Consider the following 25,911-nt stretch of genomic DNA (forward strand, 5'->3'; position numbering starts at 1 on the left):
GTTATTTTGAGACAGGGTTTCTTTGTGTAACAGCGCTGGCTGTCCTAGAACTCAATTTGTAGGTCAGGCTACCCTTGAAGTCACAGAGATCTGCCTGACTCTGCTGGGATTAAAGGTGTGCACCACCACAGCCTGGCAGAATAAAGGGTTTTAAAGATTGTATTTTATTATTAAATTAAAAATTGAAAAAAATACCTGTTTGTAGGTGAAAAGTATGGCTGCCAGGGAGCAGAATCAGAAAAACGCTGCCTATAACCTCGGGGTCGCTGAAGCCATAAGGAGTCACAAGAACGAGAAACCCAAGTTTTACGTGAGTACTGATAGCGTATAAGCAAGGCTAACTGATAGTGTGTAACTGACACTTAACGAGATTGTGTGAGTTTTATGCCAAATTGTTCCCTATCAAACTTTTTTTTTTCTTTTTTTTTCTTTTTGAGACAGGGTTTCTCTGTAGCTTTGGAGCCTGTCCTGGAACTAGCTCTGTAGACCAGGCTGGCCTCGAACTCATAGAGATCCCTATCAAACTTTTTAATCACGTAACTTAAGCAATGCCTTTTCTTGGACAATTGGTTCTCAATCTCTAATTTTTTTTTTTGTAGTCTTTTTTTCTTGTTTCTTTTTGACAGGGTTTCCTCTGTGTAGTCAAGGCTGTCCTGGAACTCACTTGGTAAACCAAGCTGGCCTTGAACTCACAGAGATCCACCCTCCTCTGCCTCTCAAGTGCAGGGATTAAAGGCGTGCACCACTACCACCTGTTTTGTGTGTGTGTGTGTGTGTGTGTGTGTGTGTGTGTTTTCAAGATAGGTTTTTTTTTTTTCCTATGTAACAGTATTGGGGGCCGGGCAAATGTTAGAAACTAAGTCATACTTTGATTTTCGTTTGCGTCATCTACTTTACTTCTTGGTATGTGAGAGTAAGAGAATCTCTTGTGTTTCATTTCAGAAATCCTTCCTGTTTGATAAACGACCCCTTAGTTCTGAGATCAATGCTTTCAAGCAAGGGGAATATTCCCAGAGTCTTCTGAAACAAATAGAGAGCAAGCGGGAGAAGGAAATAAAGCAAAGACAAAACAGGGAGCTGATGGATCGCTTGGAACAAGTGCAGCTCACGGAGGAGTGAGTTCACCATGTGCCCCCAGGAAGACGGACGTCTTGTGTGAAGCTCATTTCTTTGTGGGATTGAAGAAGCGTTCAGAATTCCATGAATACCTCCATAGCCAAGGGAACAAACTAATCCTAAAAGCAGCCAGTTTCACAGGAGTAGCATCACAAAGAGAAAGCCACCATTTCTTTGGTTTCAGCAATAACTGGAACTCTAAGAACACGGGAATGATAGGGCAGCATTTCTGTACTGTTTATGATCACCAGTACTTCCCGCTAGTTCACGAAGGAACTTGAGCAGGCATCATTGCCAACTGTGAGATGCTCAAGTGACCTCCTGGCAAAGCTGAGTTCTTGTCCTAAGCACGTAGCTTGTCCCAGCAAACCTGAGGGCGTAGACACAGGGGACACTAGAACCAGGAGCTGAGAAGCAGTGCGGCTTCCTTTCCCCCCTGCTTGCCCCACAGCTTTTTACTTGGCTTCACCTCTAGTCCGCTTTGAGCTTGGAGACTCGGAGTCTCAAGTCTGAATTTTCAGGAAGCAGAAAGTTATTGTTCAGGTTGGGCTGTCTGAGGCCCTGGATAGGGCCAAGGCCCTGAAATTCCTATCTGCCTTAGGGGCTCCTACTTTTGCTGCTGAAGCCAGGACAATCATTGTGTGGGATGAGCAGAGAGTGCTACCACAGACAATAAGCTAGTTTCTGCGCCCCTAAGAATATACCGCCCCAAGATTTATCTGCTCTACTATCTGAATTTCATTAATCACTAAGGTTCTTGGCAGGTTTCATATGATGACTGTACAATGAGAGGGTCGATTACTTTTCTAAGGAAGAATTACATATTGAATCTACTTATAGGCATGGCCTTATCTAGACTTAAAAAGTACTTGTGTGTGTGTGTGTGCGTGTGTGTGCGTGGGGTGGGGAGGGGGCCTGCCATATTCATCCCATATGAGTGATGTGGCCCCCCCTCTTCTTATACCTGTCCTGTCTGCTCTGTGTTCAACACAGTCTCCAGCAACCTGTAGACCTGAATTCCTTTTTCTTATAACGAGAGTTCCCAGAATGAACGATGAGCTTTTATGCATCCTGTACCCATTCCTATTAATATGGAATACGCTTTGATATGATGTTGACTTGTGTTGCTGTATTCAAACTGTGACATGGCTCTCACCTTCTCTGCATCTTAAATACCAGACTGGCTGCACAGAGAGCTCAATACCTAAAAGAAAAGATGGAAGAAACGCTGTACTACAAGAGAGCGTTGGATGCACAGGTAGGAAGACGGTGATCATCACTTTAAAACCATGCACCGCATCAACACAGTTCTGTAAATAAGCACGTAGCGCTGTGAACACGCACACACGCTATTCCTTTGGTAGGTTTCGAGGCTTTGTTCATCCGCGTAAGCCTTGGTGTTGGTATCTTACTAATTGCCCATTATCTGCTGCCCATTCCAGGTGAAGAACAAACCCTCCCAGCTGCCCATGTTTGAGCCGGATTCTGCTGAGCCCATCTTTGGTAAGAACGAGGGCGAGATGAAGGCTGAAAAGCGAAAGCGAGAGCAGAGTTGCATGAAGCACCAGATGGAGGCGGCTGCCAGCCTCAAGAGGAACGCCATTCTGAACCAGCTGGTGGACCAGAGGCGAGACCTGCAGATGCTTCAGAGGACGCAGCGAGAGTAAGGAGAGCCCGGGTCTGCCTTCCCTCTCCGTTCCTCTCCCCCAACTCTTTCTTTCTTTGTAACAATAGTGGAGAAAAAATGTAGCTAACGTATTGAGGACTTATGCAAGCCATTATTCTAAATTTGTTACATATTTCACTCAGTTTTATACTATAATTCATTCAATGAAGAAAATGTTATTAAATAAAAGATGTGCTCTCTCTTGATCTCCACTTCTCTTTTAAGCCCCAACTCCACATTTTCCCTTACATCACAATATAATTTCCCCTCCTTCTCCTGAAGGACACAATGGTAGTGGGTGTGACTGTTGGTAGAGGGTGTGGGAGTAGTTAAATTGTGATGTTTATTCTGTTAGAATCATGATCTTCATTACACATTTCCCTATTTTGATAAAAAAAAGTCACATCTAATCTGTACAAGGATAAGAGCCTTGCCTTGCTGTAGATCAAATTTCTAAAACTGTGACTTATTTCCATACCCAGCGATAGGCACTGTTGCCCCAAGCCCGACAAGTACACTCTACCTAGGTTGCCATGAACCTCCCCCTCCTTTTTAATTTTTTTTTTTTCGAGGTAGGGTTTCTCTGTAGCTTTGGAGCCTGTCCTGGAACTAGCTCTTACAGACCAGGCTGGCCTCGAACTCACAAAGATCCACCTGCCTCTGCCTCCCGAGTGCTGGGATTAAAGGCGTGCGCCACCACTGCCCGGCCTCCTTTTTAATTTTTTTTTTTTCGAGGTAGGGTTTCTCTGTAGCTTTGGAGCCTGTCCTGGAACTAGCTCTTACAGACCAGGCTGGCCTCGAACTCACAAAGATCCACCTGCCTCTGCCTCCCGAGTGCTGGGATTAAAGGCGTGCGCCACCACTGCCCGGCCTCCTTTTTAATTTTTTTTAACTTTATTTTGTTTTGTTATTATTTTTTAAAATTTATTTATTTATTAAAGATTTCTGTCTCTTCCCCACCGCCGCCTCCCCTTTCCCTCCCTGTCCCCCAATCAAGTCCCCCTCCCTCGTCTCCTTTTTAATTTTTAAAATGATTTGTTTTTCTTTTGTGTGCATTGGTGTTTTGTTTGCATGCATGTCTGTGTGAGGCTGTTGGATCCTCTGAAACCGGAGTTACAGATAGTCGTGAGCTGCCTTGTGGGTGCTGGGAATTGGACTAGGGCCCTCTGGAAGAGCAGCCAGTGCTCCTAACCACTGGGCTATCTCTCAAGCCCCATGAGCCATCTTTCCAGCCCCTCGTGATCCCTTCGTTGAACTTGAACTTCAGCTTTTCACTTGGGGCTCCAGACCATGTCTCAGATGCGTTCTGATTGGTGGGCATGTTTGTGTCACAGTATTAACTGAGATAGCGCAGGTTACATACTTTGGAGGGCACTGGTTTTCTTTCTGTACAAGGGCTAATACAAGTATCTCCCTGCTGATGGTCCAGACTTAAATGACTCCTGCAAATAGCTTAGCCTAGTGCTAGCTTTGTTCTCTTCCCGGGCGACACACCCTTCGCCAAGCATTCCCGCCAGTGCTGGGTAGTTCTGCTTCCATTTTTCTTGCTTACAAGTCATTCCCTACCTCTTCTCATTTCTCTTCCTCTTCTCCTTTCTGCACTCCACTTTGCAGCATGAAATACCTGTCGCCCCCAAGTATGATAGTGCACTTCTGTGCTCCCAGCACGCTGGAGGCTGAGGCAGGAGGACCCAGAATTCAAGGCTACCCTGAACTACACATAGAGACCTTCCCTCCAAAGGGGAGAAACCCCCAAAGAACCAGATGCATAGGCTGATTGCTGACAGCTGAGAGGCTGGGGAGAAACACAGGGCAGGGAATCCATTTGGGATGGTTTGTCAGATGAGCCAAATTAGCTTCAAAGGGCATTAGTGGCCTTTGAATTTGTTAATTGGAATAGGACTTAAGTCCTGCTAATTTAAACCAGGGTGCAGGATGAAAGATCTTAGAGCCATCCATTATCTGACAGCTTGCAGTTTCACTGTGCTTTTTCCAGCATCCCCGTTTCTTCACATTCTAAAGGCTCCTGAACAGGACCAGAACGCTTTCTGTCTAATTTAACATAAAAGAAGTAGGGCTTCTAAGGTGGTCCTGGCCCTTTCCAGCACTGCAAATGGAGTCAGGCTGTTCCTTTCTCTCCAGGCACTTGGCAGACAGAGCTGCGGAGCTGGATCGGGTGAACAGGATCAACCAGTGTTTGCAGGAGGACTGGGACAGGAGCCTGTACATGAAGAAGCAGCGGGACCTGGAGGAGAAGGCCTTTGAGTGGTAAGACCTCGTGGGAACCAGGCACTCTCTGCTTGCAAGAAACATCCTTGTCAATCAGCTCTGAGGTTTCTGTCCTCTAACTCAGTAGTTCTCAACCTTTCTAATGCTGCGGCCCTTTAATGCCGTTCCTCACGTGATCATAAAATTCTTTCATTGCTACTTCATAACTGTAATTTTGTTAACCGTTATGAATTGTAATATAAGTACCTGGTATGCAGGAGATCTGCTGTGCCATTTCCAGGTTGAGAACCACTGTTAGTCTAACCCTAGGATGGCCGAGGCTTTGAGTACCATCAGTTGATTAGTGTGGCCTTCTACAACATTCTCTGGGGAGAACAAATCTGGTTAGTGGGAAACGCTGCTGCGATTGATTAGCAATGTCTTTTATGAGCAAGGGGCTGGAAAACACTGTGCTGGATGTTAAGTTTTCACCAACCCTGCCCTGATCTTTGCTTCTGCTCTGGTGGTTCCACTTTGCTGAGGGTTGCAACTCTCTCTGAATAGGGCTACTTTGAAGCAGGATGAATTCTGCTCTGATCCAAGCTTAAAGGACTTTTCTTTTCTTTTCTTTTTTTTTTTTTTTTTTTTGAGACAGGGTATTGCTATTTAGTCTAGCTGGACTGGAACTTGCTCTGTAGACCTGACTGGCCTTAAACTCACAGATTCATCTCTCTCTGCCTCCTGTACACCACCATGCTTGACCTTCATGGATGGATAGGAAAGCTTGACCATGGGAAGAATGAGCTACATACAGTGGAGCTGGACCCCTCTCCATCTGTGTTACTATCTGAGCCTGCTGTTTAGAGTTGGCATGAACTGTGGAAGGGCTGCTAATGCCAGTCATACCTTTTGACTTGTAAACTGTGAATGTAAATAATTGCCTGACCCAGCTAGCACCGGGATTTTAGGGGTAAAAAAATATAAAAATATGGAAAACTATTATACTTTGAAAACAATGGAAATCATTTAGAAATTTAAGGTGTGATTTTATAAAATGAAAAAAGATTTCCTAAAACATTAAGATTCCAATGAAACCAGGCCAACCTATACAGTCAGATTATCAGGACTAAACATAGCAAAAAACAGTTTACGTGGCTACTGTTCCACTACTGTTTAAGATTTTATTTTTTATTCGTGTGTGTGTGTGTGTATACATGTGTACCCTAGGAGGCCAGAAGAGAGGGTCAGAGTCCCTCGAGTTGGAGTTCCAGGCAACCGTGGCCCCTTTTGGTTCTGAGACCCGAACTCAGATGCAAGAACAGCAAACACTCTTAACTGATCTCCCCAGCCTTGACTTTAAGACAACAACAACAAAAATATTTATTTATTTTATGTATAAGTTTTTTTCCCCCTCCATATGTGTCTGCACCGCTTGCGTGCCTGGTTCCTAAGGAGGCCAGAAGAAGGGTGTGGGATCTCCTGGACCTGGAGTTACAGACAGTTGTGAGCCACCACGTGGGTGCTGGGAATCAAACCTGGGTCCTGTGGAAGAGCAGCCAGTGCTCTTAACCACTGAGCCATCTCTCCAGCTCCAGCATTATTGTCCTTTAAGCATGGCTCTTCATCTTCACCCTTTCTTTTAAGAATTTCTTGAAAGGCACGTCTCATCTGATTTTCTATTGGCGGAGCTCATTTGTAAGAAAGAAAGTATGAGGGATAGCATGGTGGTCCGAGCCACAGGCGAAGTGGGTCTATTCCATTCAGAGAAGAGGAAGAGGGTAGAAGTTGGAGAGTTCAAACTATTTCTTTCAGTCTTGTGGAAAACCAGTGAGAAGCAGTGAGGCTTACACCAGCAAGATTTTGTCTGGATTCAGAGAGACGGCTTGGCCAACATGACGATAGCGGATAGGGGAGTCACAGGAAATAATTGTGAACTGAAGTTAGCAAATGGGTGATCGGGGGCAGGCTGTGGTGGGCGGCAGGTGGGAAGAAGGAAGTGGTTGATGTGAAAAACAAAACAAAACAAAAAGACGAGCAAACACAAATGCAATCTTCATGTTTATGCAGTTAGCATATGCCTGTGCTGCCCCGTTTCTGGATTGCCCAGGTAGGTCTTCTCATCCTTTCCAAGATTATTCATTATTCTTTTCCTTCTAAGGTTTTCCTAGCGCTCTCTCTCTCTCTCTCTCTCTCTCTCTCTCTCTCTCTCTCTCTCTCTCTCTCTCTCTCTCTCTGCATGTGTCTTGTGTCAACCTGTGAGGACACAAGCCAACCTTAAATGGGACCATCAGCCTTACTTTTTAAGACAGGTTCTCTCCTTGGCCTGAAGCTTGTCAGCTAAGCTAGGCTGGCTGGTATGTGGGTTTTAGGGCTTCCTGCTTGCACAGCAAATACCTTTTGATAGCTCTCCCTCCCGCCCTTCATAATCCGGACTCAACTTCTCCGAACTCAACTTCTCACTGGCTGCTGGGATGGGGGTGGGGGAAGAGGGGGGCAGCACTGACCCAGTCTTATGACTTTTACAGAATTCTGTGTTCCTACAGAAATGTTGATGGGTCACAAGAGCACACTTGGGACTGACTTGCAGAACCAAGAACTTTCAAAATGGAGAATCAGTCATCGTAGTCCTTTATTTCTTCTTCCTGTTTGTTTTTTCCCCTTCTTTGTCTCTTCTTTCTTCCTTGGTGCTGAACTCTCCAAAAGCTCTGTCCTCTTGGGACTTTTCTAAGCAAGTAAACCCTTAGCTCTCAGCAGGTGTTAGGAATTACCTGTCAGCCAGCAGCTTCCTCCCCTTCTCAAACAAGGTTTCCAGAGAGTGAGAGACATGTAGATAGCACCAAACACCAAAGCTTCAGGGCCACCTTGGAGGGTGGGCGTGGCCTTGGGCTTTATGTGTTTGCTGTTAGGCACGCGTGGCTAGGCATGAAGAAAGGTTGGGAATTTGCACAAAGCCTTTGCTTTAGTGAAAAGGAGAAGGCCGCAGATGCCAGGATGTGGGCTAGGCAGCAGGTAACGGTAGGAGTCTTGAAAGAAGAGATCGGGCATCACTTCGCTTTGCTTCTGGGGATTTGCGGGACACTTGATGACATCAGCTTTTGCTTTCTTGTCCCCAGGGCTTCTGACAAGCTGTTCCTCTTGGACCAGTGTGAGAAGTACCGGCGCTGCAGGCAGTGCCAGAGGCGCACCTCCAACGTGGGCGAGAGCAACGTGTGGCCCCAGAATAAGTTTCTGCAGGGGTCACGATTGCTCGTGTAGAGCTCAAAGTTTGAACCTACGTACTCAGGAACGTTTGTTTGGAGTGGATGAATATTTAGAGTGTGTATATTTGTACCTCGGAGGAAAAAACTTGAGTGTTTTCAAACCCTTTCTTGAATTCATGTCTATTATTTCCTTAGTGTTCCGCCTTCCTCTCATCCCTGCGTATTCCCTGAACTTGGCTCCAATAGCGGTGCTGGTGTCTAAATAATTCTTAACCTAGAGTCCTTTTGCTCTAGGGACTGGGACTGGGAGGGACCCAAATTCTTGCTGGATGCTGAGGGGTGCTGACCCAGCTCTGTGACTTCCTTTCGAAACGTTCTATTTTCCCACCTGTAATAAATACATTTTAACAAATATTTCAAAGTGCTGAGTATGAATGACAATTTATAATGGTACATATATCCCCTCCCCAAGTCTAAACTTTTAAAATACGTTTTAATTTATTCTTTGAAAATTTTATGCGTTTATATAATGTTTTTTGATTAGATGCATCTATCACTATTGAATGAAGGTTTCAAAGCTATCCTTGGCTACAGAGTGAGTTCAAGGCCAGCATGGGGCTGCCAAGACACAACCCAGGTCTTGTCTATGTTTAGTAATACAGAATTAAAATTCTAAAGCACTCTAAACATCATTCCATGATGGAGGTGGGTCTTGTAATAATAAAGAAACTGCCTCGGCCCTCATAGGACAGAAAATTAGGTAGGCGGAGTAGACAGAAGAGAATGCTGGGAAAAAGAAGCTTAGTGAGAGAGTCGCCATGATTCTCCCGCTCCAGACAGACGCAGGTTAAGATCCTCCCTGGTAAGCCAGCTCATGGGCTACATAGAATATTAGAAATGGGTTAGAACAATATGTAAGAGCTAGCCAATAAGAAGCTGGAACTAGCCGGGCCAGGCAGTGTTTGAAAGAATACAGTTTCCGTGTAATTATTTCGGAGCATAAGCTAGCCATGCGGGCGGCCGGGTGCCTGGGACGCAGCCTTGCCGCTCCTAATTCAACAATTCCAGAGCTTATGTTGTTTATCCAGCCATTTCAGACCTTGTCAGGATAGAGCTGCTCTTTGCTTGCTCTTCAGTGTTCACCTCCCCGCATCTGCGCTGGTAGACATCAAGTCTGCGGCAGTTGCTTCTGTGAGATTTTAAGTTTCACAGTGATGAATGCATTTCCGTAAATCTCATTTTATGCTGTTTTGAAACCTCTGCTTGGGAAAGCCGGCTTCGGTAGAGGCTCAGACAAGAGCCGTTTGTACAGAAGCAGCGTGTGTTTAATGCCTTGTCATATATGTTTGTGTTTGGCATACCAGTCGGAGGAGGAGTGAAGTCAGGATGGGAGAGACTATGAAGTAGAATATTGTGTAGGACACAGGGCTTGTAATTTAGTAAGCGTTTTATAAGTGTGCATGTGAGTGTGTGTGTGTGCGTGCCAGAGGTTAACCTCAGATGGCAAGTGGCTTCCTGAGTCGCTCTCCTCATCAGTGTTTTGAAATAGGGTCTCTCAACCTTTACCTGGTGCTTGCCAACTGAGCTGGGCTGGGGATCGCATCTCTGTTTCCCCACACCTGGGATTACAAGTACATCCCACCACTCAGCTTTTTTGTTTTGTTTTGTTTTGTTTTTTGTTAATAGGCTCTAGGGATTGAACTCAGGTCCTCAAGCTTGCATGGAGACACATTACCTACTGAGCCATCTCTAACCCCTGGTATTTTATAAAAAGCAGAGATGTGTTGCCTTTGTGGCTAAAACAGTGCTATTATCGAATTTCTGAAACTCCTATTTTTTTTTTTTTTTTTGCCAAACATTAGCAGTTGCTTACTACCTATTACTTTGGTTAAAGTATATTTTCCCTCTGTTTTCCCAACCAAAATGGGATTAGTTTCTACTAATCAATGGGACATTTAATAGTTTATGTTTTTTCTTCGAGACATTGTTTCTCTGTATCCTTGACTGTAAACTTGATTTGTAGACCAGGCTGGCCTCGAACTCACAGATATCTGCCTGCTTCTGCCTCCCTGGTTGGGATTAAAGGTGCATTGTACCACCACCTGGCACATCTTTTTGCTTTTAAAATTATGTGAGTTAAAATTAGGGTTCCTGATAATTATTTTATTATAAAATTGATAAAATGATCCTATGTTTTAATGTTAAACTAACCACATTTTTGCTCTAGGTAAGAGTGCTTTAAGTTGTGTGGCAGAAATAACTAGAGAGCACTTGTCATCACCAGGTACGATACTAGTTTCAACATCTAAATAAATAAAAAAGGGCAAGGGAGACTTCCAAGGTGTTATCACAGAACAAATACATTATTAAGAAAATTACAAAGTTTCACAGATTTGAGTTCACTGTAAATGATCACAATTCTAAACTTCATGTACCTGATAACACTGGATCAAAATATGTAAAATAAATACGGTCAAAACTGCAAGGAAAAAATTATCTTTCAGATACAGGCTGAGTAGAGAAAAAAATAATAATACGTAGAATTGAGTAAAATAAAATAAAAATCCCCAAACAAAGGATATTGCATCCTACCATGTTGGTGCACATATTCTTTTTAAGAAGATGTGAACTTTTTTTGTTTTTAAAATTTGGCAATAGCATTTGAAAAAAATAGATTTCCCAGCAAACTGAAATCTATTTCAGCAAGTCATAGCAGGTTCTCTGACCGTAATTCAGTGCTATTAGGAACACATTTGGAATTTTGAAAATCTATGTTTAGAGTCTTCTACTTCTCTAAATGGGATGTGGTAGATGATGGAACCCCAAGACATGACCTGCAACAATTAAGGGCATATGAAGACATTCCAAAAGTCGTACATTAGGAGAGCTATGAGAGCTAGGAGAGGAATATGAACCCACTGTAGAGGTGTTCCATGGAGCGAGCCTTTCAGATGGAAGAAGCCATTTTCTTCTATGGGTGCCCTTACTGATTCTGGGCATGGAATAGAAAGGAGGAGTTTGGGTCCAGGCAGATGGTTTCTCCTGTGGAAATGAGACGTCTAACCAGGCCATTGGTGGCCGTGTGGGGCTGGTGCAATAGATCAGAACTTTGGAAATCTTAGCCAGTTTCTTCTGTCGTTTGCAACTGTATCCCCCAGGACACAGGCATTAGATATGAGATTGCCATTAGAGATTTACTGGTGAGTCTTCACAAGGACTCACTGGTCTGTTCTAGAAACATAGAGTGTTAGTTTTTATATTTAGGTCTATACTCTGGGGACGTTGTTGACTAAGTTCTAGCACCAAGGAAGCCGATGCTGGAAGAATAAGACCTGAACAAGAGATGACTGATTTATGACTCTGCCAGATACTCTTCGTGGAACTTAAGTGTTTACCTGGATTGCACCAAGGGACAGTCAAATAGAGCATTATCTGCAGCGGGAATCCTGGCTGAGGTGGCACCAGGGGTAAGTTTCTCAAAGCGTGATTTATACAGGGAAAGGAGACTGGATATCCCAAACAGGCCAAGCAGGGGCTCCAAGTCTTTCTTTACTGTTTGCTATGCATGTGTGCCATCATGAAAACAGGGGAGGTAAAGGTTTTCACTAAATGTCACCTCCACCAGAAATTTGAATTGCTCCATTACTTGAGGGTGGAGGATGGAAGGGAGAGTATATCCCAGGCCTGGAACATTAGTTAAATCAAGTCTTTCTTACAAATCAAATCAATGCCTTCCCCGTGGTGCTCACGCTCTTTGCTTCTCTTTCTCCTCGTTCTTTGGCATGCAGATTCTTCTCATCCATATTTGTCTATCTTTCCCTTTAGTAATGACAACATAAAATGTACAGTACGCAACAACCCAAAGGGCAGGGACCCTTCTTGATGAGCCTCTCGCTGCTACTCAGCCCCCACCCACATTCTACTGAGCCTTGAGGGCAATGTATTCTTCTGAAATGAATTCACTCCCTGACAGGTGGACCACATTTTCTGGCAGGTGGCTTTGCTTACATTCCCTGAGTGCCTATGACGAATCCGCCCTTTAGTCATGGGCAGAGCACAGACACTGCTCTCCTTTGGTGTCTCATGGGAAGCATCCTTTCTTCCTGGAGCTCCGTGACTTCCCTATGGACCTCTTCCACGGACACAGCACTTCCTCGCGTATGGAAAAGGACTTGAGTTCAATCTAGACCTTGAGCTCTACAAAGGTGCGTTTCTAAGCAGAATTTCCCACAAGGCTTTGATAATAGCAATTAACAGTAAAAGAACCATTTGGAGAGGATTCAGAGAAGTTTTATAGGAAAGAGAGCTCCCAGGGCCTTCAGGAGCAAAGCTGACATCCGCTGCATGCCTCAGCACCTCCGCAGAACACACAAAGTAAAACAAATGACAAACAAAAAATAACCATGGTGACAAGGCTGGCCATTTTGGAACGTTTATATTGTATTTCTTCGTCCAGCCCAAATAAGTCCCAGAGAGTGCATCACACCTTCTGGACATTCATAGCTTCCTTAGGCCAAGTGTAGGTGTCTAGTGTGAAGGAGTCATAGTCTGGAGTGTAGATCAGAGATCTTACAAAAGCCTCCTTGTCCTTGGGCTCTGGATAGCAGGAGGCCAGGTTGTGTTTATACGCATAGTCGAGGACCTAGGAGAAACAGGTTTGAATGAGAAACTAGATCTATGGGAAATCGGCCTTAAAAGCCCCTTCCTTGGCAGAGAGGGGCAAAGAATATTCCCTAAAGGACCGGTCATGTTCCTCTTCAGCTGCCACCCATGACACCACCAGAAGGGGAGGATTAAAACTTTTTCCTAGAGAGCATTTGCTTCTCTTCCTAAGGGGCTGGTGGTCCCTCTCTCCCAGAGCTCTGGAGATGGATTCCTACCCAGTGCCTAGGCCAAGGTCAAAGAGGCCCAGCCCATGATTATCCCTGTTTCTAATTCTCTGCGGGTTTCCAGCCAATGGTAAACTTGATTAGTACTTCAGCTTACTGCTTGGGAAGCAAAATAATGATCACCTTCTTCTAGAATGATGATGAGAATATAGTTAGTAACAGTCTGCCTGCAACCTGTTCCCATGGAGACTGATGGGGTTGAATTGGATGATCATCTTGTGAGCCAATAGTCCCCCGTGAAGGAAGAGGAACGGGTGAGCTGAACCGGGATCTGGATTGTTGGACTTCATAATTGTTTTGTAAGGGCGCCTGCACTGGACAACTCGTGGGCACTAACATATTGCTGTGCGCTGTACTTTCTGAGACTGTTGGTTATTCTTACAGAAAAACACACACTAATGGAAAGGATATCATGTACGTATTATCCAGCTTGGATAATTATTGCTTAAAATTGGTCTTTACTGTATTATGTTTTCTCTGAAAACCCATTATCCTTGCATAGTCTGGAATGTTCTGTGAATCCAGTCACCTCATTATCCCTTAAATTATCCCCAGAGTGGGGAAACTAACTACCCACTCTGGCCAACAGGAGTTTTGGAAGGGAGGAACTACTGGGCTCTACAGAGAAGCAGCTAAGGTTGAGGGAAGTGACGCCTCTGCTGATTGCCAGAGTGGGAACTCCAAACTTGAATCCTTTCTATGATGCTGTGCAAGCTGGCCTTTCCCATAAATGAGGGGTTATGATTCATTAAAAAAAATTCCACCCACATTCTGGTTCCCAAGACCGTGGCCTCTGACGACCTTCCTTCCTATGTCTGTGGGAGAAATGCGGGAGCTTTTCTAGAATGCCTGGGTGGGTGTTTGGAGTGGGACTCAGTCTGTTGAGCAGGCAAGAGTTTGCCACCTAGTCTGTGGGTTACATGCAGTGAGGCTCAAGGAGCACAGGTTTCCACAGCTGCCTAGCCCTCCTGACGTCATAGAGTAGGTGGAGCCACACCACCCATGTTAGAGGGGTATGAGGGAGAATGCCCCTTACTTTGACTGCAATTCTCAGAGACACATCTCGGATGGTGCTGAGTGGTGGGTACAGTCTTCCCTGGGACAGGTGCTGCTCAGAGACTTCTTGGGCAATATGCTAGAGAGGAGAGAGAGAGAGAGAGAGAGAGAGAGAGAGAGAGAGAGAGAGAGAGAGCGAGAGAGAGAGATTTTCTTTATAGAACAAATCCCATTCCATTATCCCAAAGCTTGCCCAGGTACTGCGACCTATGCCATGGCCCTAAGGAAGCTTAATGCTTAGGTTTAAACAAAGACTCATTCTTTCTGTCCTAAGTCTGACTGAAGTTTAAAATAGCACGAGGTTCCATGAATTCTAGAAGGAAACCACTAAGACCAACATGGATAAGCTTATGACCAGCAAACAAAGACTCTGTCTTCTGACTGATCACAGCCTGTTATATAGGAGTCTCTGGGCCCCCTTACTTACTTCTTGGGTCCCACCCTCCTTCCACATCCTTAGTACCATTCTGGGTGGCCATCTTAGCAAAAAAATAAAAAAAATTCTTGCTTCAAGGTTCCATGATCTTTCCTTTCCAGCCTTGCTTCTGGTCTGGGATGAGTGGGTAGTAGATACGAGAGGACGAATCCAGGGGTCACTGGGCCTGAGGACCCGGTGTTGAGCCACCAACCCTACTAGAAGCATCCTAGGGAGAAAAGCAGCGGTACCTCTGCCGTCAGGAGGAAGATTTCATCTGGGATGTGTCGGATCCCACCGGCAATGACGCCCAGGGCGACCCCAGGAAACACATAGGCATTGTTTCCCTGACCGGGAATGAAGGTCCTGCCATCTTCCAGAGTCACATTCTTAAAGGGACTTCCACTGGCAAAGATCCCTCGGCCCTGGACATAGGAAAAAAGCAGAAGTGGAACTTGGAGACAGGTTTGGGGCAGCTGTGGCAGTCTATTCTTATCTCTTAAATGTTGGACCCACACCTTCCCCTCTGTGTCCAGAATAGTGAGAACCTGATAAATACTCTAAGAATGGTTCATTTATTTGAACAGAAGGCTAAGCCTTGCCTCCCTCCAAGTTACTGACAAAGGAGGCCATGGTGCCTCTTCCCCCAGCATCTGGGAGAGCCAGCACGAGACAGGTGCCTCAGGAATAAAGAAACTCTGCCGGACAAAGCTCTGTTTGGGGCTCTGAGCAGTCCAGTAGCATGGAAGAGCTCCGGCTTTGGAGCTAGATGGATGGGGACTTGAAGGCTAGCTCTATTTATTAGCTCGATGATCTTGGGAAAGCTCATCTTTCTAAACCTCAGATGACGGGGCACCCTCTGTCACCCTCAGGGCCGCTGCTACTCTCTCAGCTGGTGGGAGGAAGGACTCCCTGCTGACCTCAGTGACCCGGTAGCACTTCTCAGCTGTGCACTCAGCCTTGCTGGTGGGGTTGCTCAGGGCAAAGATGATAGGGCGCTCATGGAAGGAGGCCATGTCCCTCAGAATCTGCTCCGTGAAGGCTCCTGCGACAGCAGCAACACCTACAGGGAAAAGGGGGGCAGCGGGGAATGCCTACTCTGTATGAACACCCCATTTCCCCTGAGGTGAGGGAACTAGGTACCCCATGGCAGACTTGGGAATCCTGGGGATAGAATCTGCTGTTGGGGATGAGGGACTTGTGGCTTGAGCTAGCTAAGGCCTCTTGTTCATTTCTGGGAGACCACTGGTCCATTTCTGGCCTCCGATCTTGAAGGTGCACCTGGAAGCCATTCCCGGATGTTGTTGTCGAGCGCAGACACAGGGACAGGTGCCACAGGGACAGGTACCAGGGCCCCAGTCTGGGTGTGGAAGGATTGCTCATCTCCACGCTAGAGAGTGGTACTGCGCATTTTCACTGTCTTACATCAACACCTATGTCACCAGGTCCCAACTCCGGGCCCTCATTTCTATGGTTTCTATACAGAAGTTACCCAATAAGTTCATGGCATTGAACCAGGCATGGGATGGGGAGACAGCTGTGCTTCTGTAGGTGGTTGGTGACTCTTCACTGGGTCTCAGACTATCTGCAAGTTGAGAGGGTTAGCTGGGTTGGGCGGCAGGACCTCTTCTTCTTCCTACCTATAATTGCTGTGGGCTTCACCAGCCTCACTACCTCCTCCAGGGAGTTGACTTCAGGATGGTCTTGGGCAAACATCTCCTTCTCATGGTTCAGGTGGCTCCTACCCTGTAGGAAAAGAAGGAAGATGGAGTAGTAGTGGCGTTGAGGGCCTTCCGAGCAGAGCCTTGATGTGTTAGAATTCTGACAGTGTTTCTGACTGAGCCTTGTGTTTTGATCTGAGCCTTCAGAATAGTGAGGCCCAGACCCTTTATCAGATTTCTTAGTAGAATCTAAGGGAATGTATACATGTGTTTCTTCCTTCCTTCCTTCTTCCTTCCTTTTTTTCTTAAAAATGTATTTTTATTTTAATTGTGTGGGTATTTGTGCTTCACATGCATGCAGGGTCTCTGGAGGCTAAGGAGGGCACCAGGTCCCTTGTAACTGAAGGTACAAACAGTTGTTAGCCACCATGTGTGTGCTGGGAATCAAATCAAATCTAGGTCCCCCAAAAAAGCAAACAAGTCTTCTTAAACTCTGACCCATCTTCCGAGCCACACGGAAGAATACATAAGTATTTATTTATTTATAATAAATTGTTAAAAATAAAATATTTAAATATTTAGAATAAAAAATGATCAAAAATCTTTATTTTTTATTTTGTTTTTAGCTATTGGGGGGTCATGGGTTACAGAGACAGGATAGAAAGACTCTCAGGAGATTCCTTAGCCTCACTGAACCTGCTGGTCATATGAAGTGCAGCCTACAGGTTTGCAGAAAGGCCTGAAGACTTTCAGTACCAGAGAGCTAATGTGAATGGATTTAACAGGATCCATTAGTCTTCCTGGGAGCATCCCTGAGCTGAGTCTAGGATCGGCTGGTGTTGCCAACTGTGCCTGAGAAGCTCCAGATTTCTTTCCATCTCTTCGAACAGTCCGGAATGACAGGCTGGCACAGTGTTGGTAAATGGGTGCAATCATTTTGACGGCTCCAGCTGGCCTCAGGAGTGCCAGAGGGAAGATGCCAAGCCTACAGTTCCTCGACTAGAAGTCAGGTCAATAGCGTGGACCAAAGCACAAGTAAACAGAAGAGTGGCCAGTGTCTGGTAACCTGCTCAGCGACTGTTCCCTGGATTGATGGGGGGATGGGAAGATGCACACCAGGTCCACAGCCCGGTCAACGGCTGTGAAAGGTTGTGGAAGAGAGTGAGCCGTGTCTTCTGGAGGACTATGATTCAATATGACTGAGGTAAACTGAGGGTAGGAGGTGGTAGGAGAGAAGGCTGGAAGGGTATTCAGGCACACATACATGCGCGCACTATTCGTAACAATCTCCCCCCCACATACACACACACACACACAGACACACAGACACACAGACACACAGACACACACCATCATAACTTTTTGGATAACAGCAATCTGAGCTTTTGCTTTAGAATTTCCTTTTTGCTTTTCCATCCTGTCTTAGAATTCTGCCCCTTGGAGAGCCCTCCCTCCCTCCCTCCCTCCCTCCCTCCCTCCCTCCCTCCCTCCCTCCCTCCCTCCCTCCTCTTCCTTCCTTCCTTCCTTCCTTCCTTCCTTCCTTCCTTCCTTCCTTCCTTCCTTCCTTCCTCCCTTCCTCCCTTCCTTTTTTTCTTTCTGTCCTACCCTCCCTCTTTTCCTCCCTCCCTTCCTCCTCCTCCTCTTCTTTTTCTGAGACAGGGTTTCTCTGTGTAGCTCCAACTGTCCTGAAACTTGGTAGACCAGGATGACACAAACTCACATATTCACCTATTTCTGCTTCCCCAGTGCTGGGATTAAAAGCGTGCACTGCAGTTCCTGGCTAGAGGACTCTTTAGGTTTAGTTCTTGGCAGTTCCACGTACCAGGAAATCTCTAGGTTTTTTTGTTTTGTTTTGTTTTGTTTCTTTGAGACAGGATTTCTCTGTAGCTTTGGAACTCACTCTCGTAGACCAGGCTGGCCTTGAACTCACAGAGATCCGCCTACCTCTGCCTCCTGAGTGCTGGGATTCAAGGCGAACGCCACCACCACCCAGCAAAACCTCTAGGTTTTCAGACTTGAACAGTACCTTGACAATCAGACCCCTGGAGTCCACCATCCAGATCTTCCTTATGGCTTCTGCCTTGGGCACGCCTTCCTTTTCCAGGGCCATAACCAGGAGGTGGGCGATGCCCATGGCTGCCTAGGGAATACCATGAGGACGATATTTAAACTCAAAGCACATAGTTATTCAGCATATACCAGATGTTTCACCCAAATGAGCCCTTCTTTTCCTCAGCCCCACAAATCCTAGGAAGCCCAGGTGAATGTTTCCTTTGAGAAACTCAAATATTGAGACTCAAAACTCTGCAACGATCAGAACACACTCCTGCTGCTTCCTCTGGCTGGAACCCAGACCACCTCCCGCCAGGAACACTCCCGCACCCATTCCTCTTCTCAGGACAGCCACTGGAGTCCTCCTGGCGGTACTTACCTCCCCTGCACCCTGGAAAACAAACACGTGGTTGGAAAGCCTGTTCTTGGTGATTCTCAGAGCAGCCAGGATCCCCGCCACGGCTACAGAGGCTGTGCCTGCAACAGAGTGGACCCAATCAGCTTGTGGCCTCGAGCCCTCAACCCGCAAGTAAAGACTTGGCACAGTTCGAGAAAAGCAGCTTTTCTTAACTCTTAAAGAAATCATATCTCTGCCAGGTGGTGGTGGTGTGCACCTTTCCCCCAGCACTCAGGAGGCAGAGGCAGGCAGATTTCTGAGTTTGAGTTCAGCGTGGATTAGAGCAAGTCCCAGGACAGCCAGGGCTACACAGAGAAACCCTGTGTTAAAAACAAAAGCTAAACTAAACCAACCAAACAACCTGACAAACAAATAACCCCCAAAACAAAAACCAAAACAAAATAAAAACAATAAAAAACTAAAATTATATCTGGTTCAGTGGTTAAGAGCACTGACTGCACTGACAACAATGAGGACTCTAAGAGAGACACACATGGATCTAATCTACATGGGAAGTAGATGAAGACAAGCTCTCCTGAGTAAATTGGGAGCATGGGGACCATGGGAAAGGGCAGAAGGGGAGGGAAGAAAAGGAGGGGAGTGGAGAAAAATATATAGCTGAATAAAAACAATTAAAAAAAACCGGTTTCCTCTAGATATATAAATCTAGAGTATAAGATATTTTTGTCCTTCGACCTTACTGTTCTGTTTTTGGAAATCGATGGATGGGAAACTCTGAAACATGTATAGCAGAGCATTTAGGACAGTGTTGTTTGTTGTACAAAGTGATGGGGAAAAGGCCGAGTAAATGAGCTAGGATAGTCATGCAGGAGACTATTTCAACCACTGAAAATGGCCACTATGGGGACTGGGGAGTGTTGGGAGCAGTGAGACCCCAGATCCTGAATTTCTTGTAATCCCCTGATCTGAGTGCCTACAGCTGCTCTGAGCACGAGACCTTCAGGAGTTCCTGATGGCAGGAGAGTGGTTTCTGGTGGGTTTGGCTGGGGCGTGGCTATCTCTATATAATCTGTCCCTGAACACAATAAAGAGGGCATTCTTGGGGTTTTGGTAGCGGTGTTAAAAGGTCTGTTAGCTCCTTCTGTGTTTTGTTTTGTTTTTCAGACTCTTGCTGGTCGTGGTTCCAGGTGGAACAGGCACCACAGCAGGAGGCACTGCTGAGGTCAGGAACTCCTGAAGGGCTCGTGCTCAGAGCAGCTGTAGGCACTCAGATCAGGGGATTACAAGAAATTCAGGACCTGGGGTCTCACTGCTCCCAACAGGGGAGACGGCTCAGACTGGACAGTGTTTGCGGCTCAGGCATGAGAACCTGAATTTGGGTCCACAGCACCCATGAGCAGGCTGGGCATGGTGATAGGTGTAAACACAGACTGGAGTCAGCAGGATCCCAGAGGCCCACTCTTCAGCCACGGTAAGCATGACACTGTGTCTCAAAGAATAAGGTGGGCATCTCAGAGAAACAGACCCGACCTCTGGTCATATACTTGTGTGACTGGGAGCACATGTCTGCAAAGACCTCATGCACATGTTTTTTTTTTTTAAATTAAAAATTTTATGACGGTGTCATAGCAACCCAGGGCATGCTCTCAGTAAGTAGCTAACATAGGTATGCATATCTAAAGCCCTCTGGATTTTATGTGTGTTCATTCAGTGCTGACATGGATAGCAGGACGGCTTCTCCCACTGAGGCCTCAGCTCTGTTATTGAAATCAGTTTCTGCTCCTTAGAATGCTTTCTGCCCTCAGGGAGGCCCCCTGAAAATCATTCACCAGTAGATGGCGCCAAAGATATTTTATGGTATCAAGTATCTTTTGAAGTTAGAACCTGAGGGCTGAATAACTGAATTTATCTTCATCGTGTAGAGCTGGATGGTGGCTGCTGAATCTGGCTTCCCATAATTGCATGGAGGAAGATCCCGACCTCTGCATGGTATTGAAGGGAGGGTGGATTGGTCTGGGGTCCAGCAGAAAAGCCAAGAAGGCTTGATGTGGTCCGCAGCCTAAAGCTTTTCCTGGGTAGCCGGAGGCAGCAGAAAAGGCCACGCGGGCTTTGTGGGAGAGAATTGTGGGGTGGATGGTGAAGCGGAGGCTGCTGGATGAGAACTTTGGCAGGGGTCAGATGAACGGGGTCAGGACGAAAACCGGCGGCGAGTCTCATAGATTTCCCTGCGCACCGCAATGAAACAGCGCAAAGGCCGCTAACTGACGTTTATTTACTACATCTTTGTTGTGTGTTGTGATGTATGTTTGTGTGTGGTACATGCATGTAAGGCCAGCGGAGGGTTTCAGGTGTTTCCTCTGTTGCTGTCAACCTTTCCTCTTTGGGACAGGACACTGGAAGCGCACTGTTGAAGCCAGGCTGACTCAACCGCAAACCCCCAGAGTCTGCGGGTCTCTGACCCCCACCCCCAATGTTGGGGTTAAAGAAAAAAGCAGTCACACCTGGCTTTTTATATGGGCCTTGGAGATTCGAACCCAGCTCTTCAGATTGGCACAGCAAATGAGCCTCCTCCAAGCTCTGTCAACTAGTCTTATGGTAAAATTGGCTGTGTGCCTTTGCCCACTTAATCTTCATTAAAACGCCATGGAGGAGGTATTCTTGTGTTCCCTCTATGGAGGTTTTTAGTTTTAAACTTCCTCTTGGTACAGGGAGGCTCAGAGGAAACAGATGTAGCCAGGAGAAGTTGAATGGATTACGTACGTAGGACTTCACTTCAGCGGGTGAAGAAGGATGAAATGTTCCAAGATGTTGTGCATCTTCCCAGCAGGTCTCCAAACCCTCTGTCTCATGTGCACCCTTTGCCACCCCTGCAGAAGCCACAGAGGTCCTTTCAGCTCCTAGTCTAAGCCATTTCCGTGTGCTCTGGAATCTCTTTCTCATGGACCCGCGAAGTTTGCTCTCCCATCCTTTCCTCCGTTCTTTGTCCTCAGTTTCCCTCTCTCTGCTGGGTCATCCCCATCAGTGAATAAACACACTGTAAAACTTTTATATGAAAAAAGTCTTGCCCTTATAGGCCCCACCCTATTCCTTACTGCCTTCTATAGTCAAACCCTTCAAAGAGCCCAATGTGACCACTGCCTCCAATTGTTTTCTTCTCTGTCTTGGGGGAATCCAGTCGACCCAAGGGACCAACCCACTTCTTGTCGAGGTCACTGAGCAGCTCCACCTTGTGAATCCCAGAGGTCAGTTTCCTGTCCTTTAGCCTCTCAGTGGTACTTGGCACTGCGGCCTGCTGCTGTTCGGGAGAACTCTTCCTGAATATGGCTCCCAGAACTAGACATCTACGGGCCGTCTACTTCAGCCACCTCTCCACGGTCACCCTTCTGGGACCCACTCTGGAGGCCTCGCTCTAGGAGGACAAGGTATCTTAAATTCCAGATCAGAACTCAAGGCAGAAAGCAGCAGGTCTTAATTATAAAAAAGGGATCTTGGCAAATCAAGTTATCGTCTCCACCGCTGACTTCCGTTGTTGGGTGAGGCGAGGGTTAGTTCTTGGGCGATGTGCCGGAATTTTAAAATGGAGGGGAGGAAAACTGCTTAGATTTTTGGAGGCAGTCACCCTAAGAAGTCTGAGAGCCCTATGTCCCGTGCCCACAAGTGATGTGAGCTGCTTGTTCCCATTCGTGATGAAGGACAAACTTTCTTCTTTTTTGGTGGGAATGTTCCATAATTACACTTCCTGCAAACAGAATACTTGAGGCTGTAGGTTTAGCAAATGGCAAAAAAGGACAAGCTGAGAATATTCCTTTAAACAGTCCCGTTTGGCTGAGTTGGATCAGATTCTCTGTTGAACAGATTTCAGAAGGAAGGGGTGACAGTGTCAGGAACTGGCAGCCAGAAGGATGGGGAGGGGTGGGCTGGGTCAAGGGCTGGCTAGCGTGCAACACCAAGCAAGCCTGCCTGAGCTGCCCTGGCTCAGGCTTGAGCCTGGTGTCTGTTGCAAATCATAATGTCTCTGCTGTATCCACAAAGTTTTCTGCTCTTATAGAAAAATACGGTTTAATTATGGAAAAAGGATATAATATTTTTATTCTGCCATTTCTCAGGTTATAAATACTAAATATGTATATCTTTGGGTTGTTTTACATTAGAACGAATGTTTTTCAAATTGCTTTTTGTGTGGTTGCCTTGAGCTTTATAAATCTTTGTTCAGTGAATTTGGACTTGGGAGTAAGAGAGAACTTCCAACAATTTGTGGCCCAGCCCTAGACACACTTCCGCCGCTTTGTGCTACATCTGTATTCTCAGCACTGATGGCTTTAAAATGAAAATATTTCAACGCTGAAAAATGTTGAAGCTGGCTTATATCCTGCAGTGTCAAATGTTCACTTGTGATTTGATTTTAAAATTAATTCTACCTGCCTCATTACCATGAAAAACTTGCATTCATCTTTAATAAAAGGCAAAAATAACATGCGCACCCAAGAATTGTTTTAAAATAAATTTTGTATTGATTCGATATCAGTCAATGTTTGATTTGAATACTCAATCTATATACTTTCATATCCAGGGTCCTGCCAAAGGTATATCTGAGTTTCCTCTACACGCTCCTCTGAGGGGTTGTGGGTGGGAAAAGAGTAAGAAGCCTGCTCTCAGATCAGTTCCAAAGGCTAGAGCGGGCCTCCCCTGCCATAGTCTGCGAGGACCTGGGGGGAGTAATTGTCCTTTCTTAGCTTTTCCAGGTCCTCAGCTGCCAGGCTCTGGAAGACGGGGGGGTCGCATGGGGATTGGTCCCAGGAGTGAGCAGCCTCAGAACACAGGACACGGTGGGAGGAAGGTTGTGGTGCTGGGGAGAAATGAGATGGGTGTGGGGTGGTGAACTCTGTTGTGGGGAAGATCAGGAAAAGGCCTGGGACTTGGATGTGTGTGGTGGGGAGGTGGGCGTGAGTCCTTGGTGGCTTTCAGTGACATTGCTGTTCTGTAAACGGGACAAATTAGTGGCAAAAAAAAAAACTTTGGGGCTCAGCCGCTCGTGTGCTTCTGTCTGTGCGTATGGCGGCACCTGTAGCCAACTGCACCCACGGAGGTCATCTTTCAGCTATGTGTGTCTTGGCCAAGTGCCCTGTTGGTAGCTCCGGGGAACATTGTGTGGGGTGGAATGCCATTGTCTAGTTCTGGGTCACCTGGGTGCCTGTGGCATGGCCTGGATGTAGCATCCCGAGGGGGGCCACTCTGTGCCTTTAAGTATCAAGCAAAATTAGCCAAGGTCAGGAGCAAAGTTCTAGCTGGAAGAATCAGCACGTGCCACATCATGGAACTAGTAGAAAATTCACAGACCAGCGAGTTCAGTGTTGTAAGACTGTGCAGTCCTAACGACCCGAGTTCAATTCCCCAAACCCACAGTCGAAGGCGAGAATTGACTCCTGCGGGTTGTCCTCTGATCTCCCACGAGTACAATAGTGTGCACACCGTCACACGCACACACATCACACACACAGCATCAATAAATAAAAAAAAATTGAGAAAGGAACAGAGGACACACAGGAAAGCGGAGGGAAGTATGGTGGCCATGGCTTTTTCAACAGGCTTCGGTAGCATTGTGCTCACACGTTCTCCTCCTTGTCACCACCCTGCTTTGGGTCTTAATATCTCTTCTTCATGCCCGATTTACGCTCTATAAATACTAGTAATAGGTCCAATAAACTGAGCACTGCTGAGTGGCTGTTCCTGTACTCACTGGAGTGGGGGCTGGCTTGAGAAAAGCATACGGGCTGCTCTGATATTTACTGATTCCTAGTCATGGTTGCTAGTTCATTTCAGAGGAAAGGTAAAGAATGCTCCATATACTACTTGGATAGAACCACAGAGCAGCCAAGTGAGGGTAGGGAGACAGATGCAGAAGCTTGAAAGTGAGAAAGTGTACGAGGCTTAGGGGCATGCGCTTCTGCGATCCCAAGCAGTAGGAAGGCAGTGGAGGCAGGAAGACCACTTCAAGTTCAAGGCTAGCCTGGGCTACACAGCAAGACCCTGTCTTAAGAACAAATAAACAAACAGACAAAAAAAAAACCTCAAACAAAAACATAATTGTGAAGGGTTGGCATAGCACACAGGCATCTTGTCTGGCTATCTATCCTTGAAGATGCAGGAGGACTAGAGGCACGGGTAAGTTTGGTGGGGTTCAGTAGGTTCTGGAGTTGATGAACCCATTGTTTCTTGTCCCCCCAGTCATATTATGTGGCTAGCTTGCAGTGGAGATCAGGGCCCAAGGTCACTAGGTCAGCAGCACTCTGTGCCTGATTCCTCTCCTTCAAGCTGTCCTTCCCAAGGTCAAAGTTAGTCTCTCCCCAGCACAACTACCCCCACAGCCATTGCCCTTCCCTGTCTCTCTCTTCTCCCCCAACAGCAGAGATGTTCCCAGCTGAAACAACAAAAGTCACCTGAGCCTCCTCTGGTCCAAGATTCCTGAAGAGGCTGCCAGCAATGAGTCAGCGCATGGGCAGCTTTGTGCGCCAAGAACCAGCCTGGCCCGGGTGGAGGATTTCTACTGGCCAGAGCTGGGGTGAGGACGGAGGAGACAACCAGGAGGAAGTCTCTCTGTGCTCTGGCTCTGGAGTTCAACCCCGTGGGCCCTGTGGGGTCTATGATTCAGACAGTACAAATAAGGTACTTGATGTCACACACATTGGGGCCCACAGGAAGCTCAGCCTGGGGCTCCTGAGGACCGTGGTGCCATCTCTCCATGCTCCGCTGAGGATAGGAGGCAGGGCTTATGCTTAAGCGGACAGCATAGACCTAGTCTCATTTTCGTGGGGGCCGCCTGGCTCCAGTCAGTCTTCACAGTATGTGGGCCACAGGCAGATTCTGTGACTACATCTTTCTGGGGTGGACTGTGCCCGTCCAAGCTTGTGCTTGTGTGGACAGAGGCACAGAACACTATAGAGACTCAGCGTGGCCTGTGAAGCCTCAACTAAGACCACTAGGCGCTCAGGCCAGATCAGGGATGGAACGATTAGACACATTTCTTCAGGAGTGGGGACGGTAGCCTGCGGCAGGGCAGGACTGTGGGTAAGCGCTTTCTGCTGCTGAGGCTCTGCCTGCATCAGCTGAGGCAACAAGTCTTCCCTCGAAGGAAGATGTGGATGGATCTTCATGACAACCTCTTCCCATTTTGATTAGTTCTAGGGGCACATCTGCAATTCATGACCTCCGTCTTAATTTCTGAGAAAAGAATAGGAAATTTATCTCCCAATTTTTTTTTTTTTTTTTTTTTTTGGTGAGAAACAGAAACTC

The 25,911-nt window shown here is 46.5% G+C and overlaps 2 protein-coding genes across 5 annotated transcripts in view; one reads left to right on the forward strand and one right to left on the reverse strand.

Annotated features, from left to right (window-relative positions):
- Positions 1–8,604, forward strand: part of Ccdc81 (coiled-coil domain containing 81) — a 25,393-nt gene extending 16,789 nt beyond the window's left edge. Inside the window, exons 10-15 of the mRNA XM_050154472.1 lie at positions 206–310; positions 943–1,115; positions 2,296–2,374; positions 2,559–2,779; positions 4,925–5,050; positions 8,104–8,604. Of these exons, the coding sequence (XP_050010429.1) occupies positions 206–310; positions 943–1,115; positions 2,296–2,374; positions 2,559–2,779; positions 4,925–5,050; positions 8,104–8,245 (846 nt within the window). The 3' untranslated portion in view covers positions 8,246–8,604. The remainder of the gene's footprint in view (positions 1–205; positions 311–942; positions 1,116–2,295; positions 2,375–2,558; positions 2,780–4,924; positions 5,051–8,103) is intronic.
- Positions 8,605–12,464: 3,860 nt separating this feature from the next.
- Positions 12,465–25,911, reverse strand: part of Me3 (malic enzyme 3) — a 140,682-nt gene continuing 127,235 nt past the window's right edge. For all 4 annotated transcript variants that reach the window (XM_050154473.1, XM_050154474.1, XM_050154476.1 and 1 more), the window contains 7 exons: positions 18,643–18,740; positions 18,238–18,351; positions 16,191–16,296; positions 15,471–15,613; positions 14,802–14,975; positions 14,116–14,214; positions 12,465–12,832 (listed from right to left, as the gene is read on the reverse strand). In XM_050154473.1, coding sequence (XP_050010430.1) covers positions 12,671–12,832; positions 14,116–14,214; positions 14,802–14,975; positions 15,471–15,613; positions 16,191–16,296; positions 18,238–18,351; positions 18,643–18,740 — 896 coding nt within the window. In that variant the 3' untranslated portion in view covers positions 12,465–12,670. The remainder of the gene's footprint in view (positions 12,833–14,115; positions 14,215–14,801; positions 14,976–15,470; positions 15,614–16,190; positions 16,297–18,237; positions 18,352–18,642; positions 18,741–25,911) is intronic.

The sequence above is a fragment of the Alexandromys fortis genome, unplaced genomic scaffold, assembly GCF_014885135.2.
Source record: "Alexandromys fortis isolate MF-2015 unplaced genomic scaffold, M_Fortis_MF-2015_v1.1 scaffold_77, whole genome shotgun sequence".
NCBI classification, from domain to species: domain Eukaryota; kingdom Metazoa; phylum Chordata; class Mammalia; order Rodentia; family Cricetidae; genus Alexandromys; species Alexandromys fortis.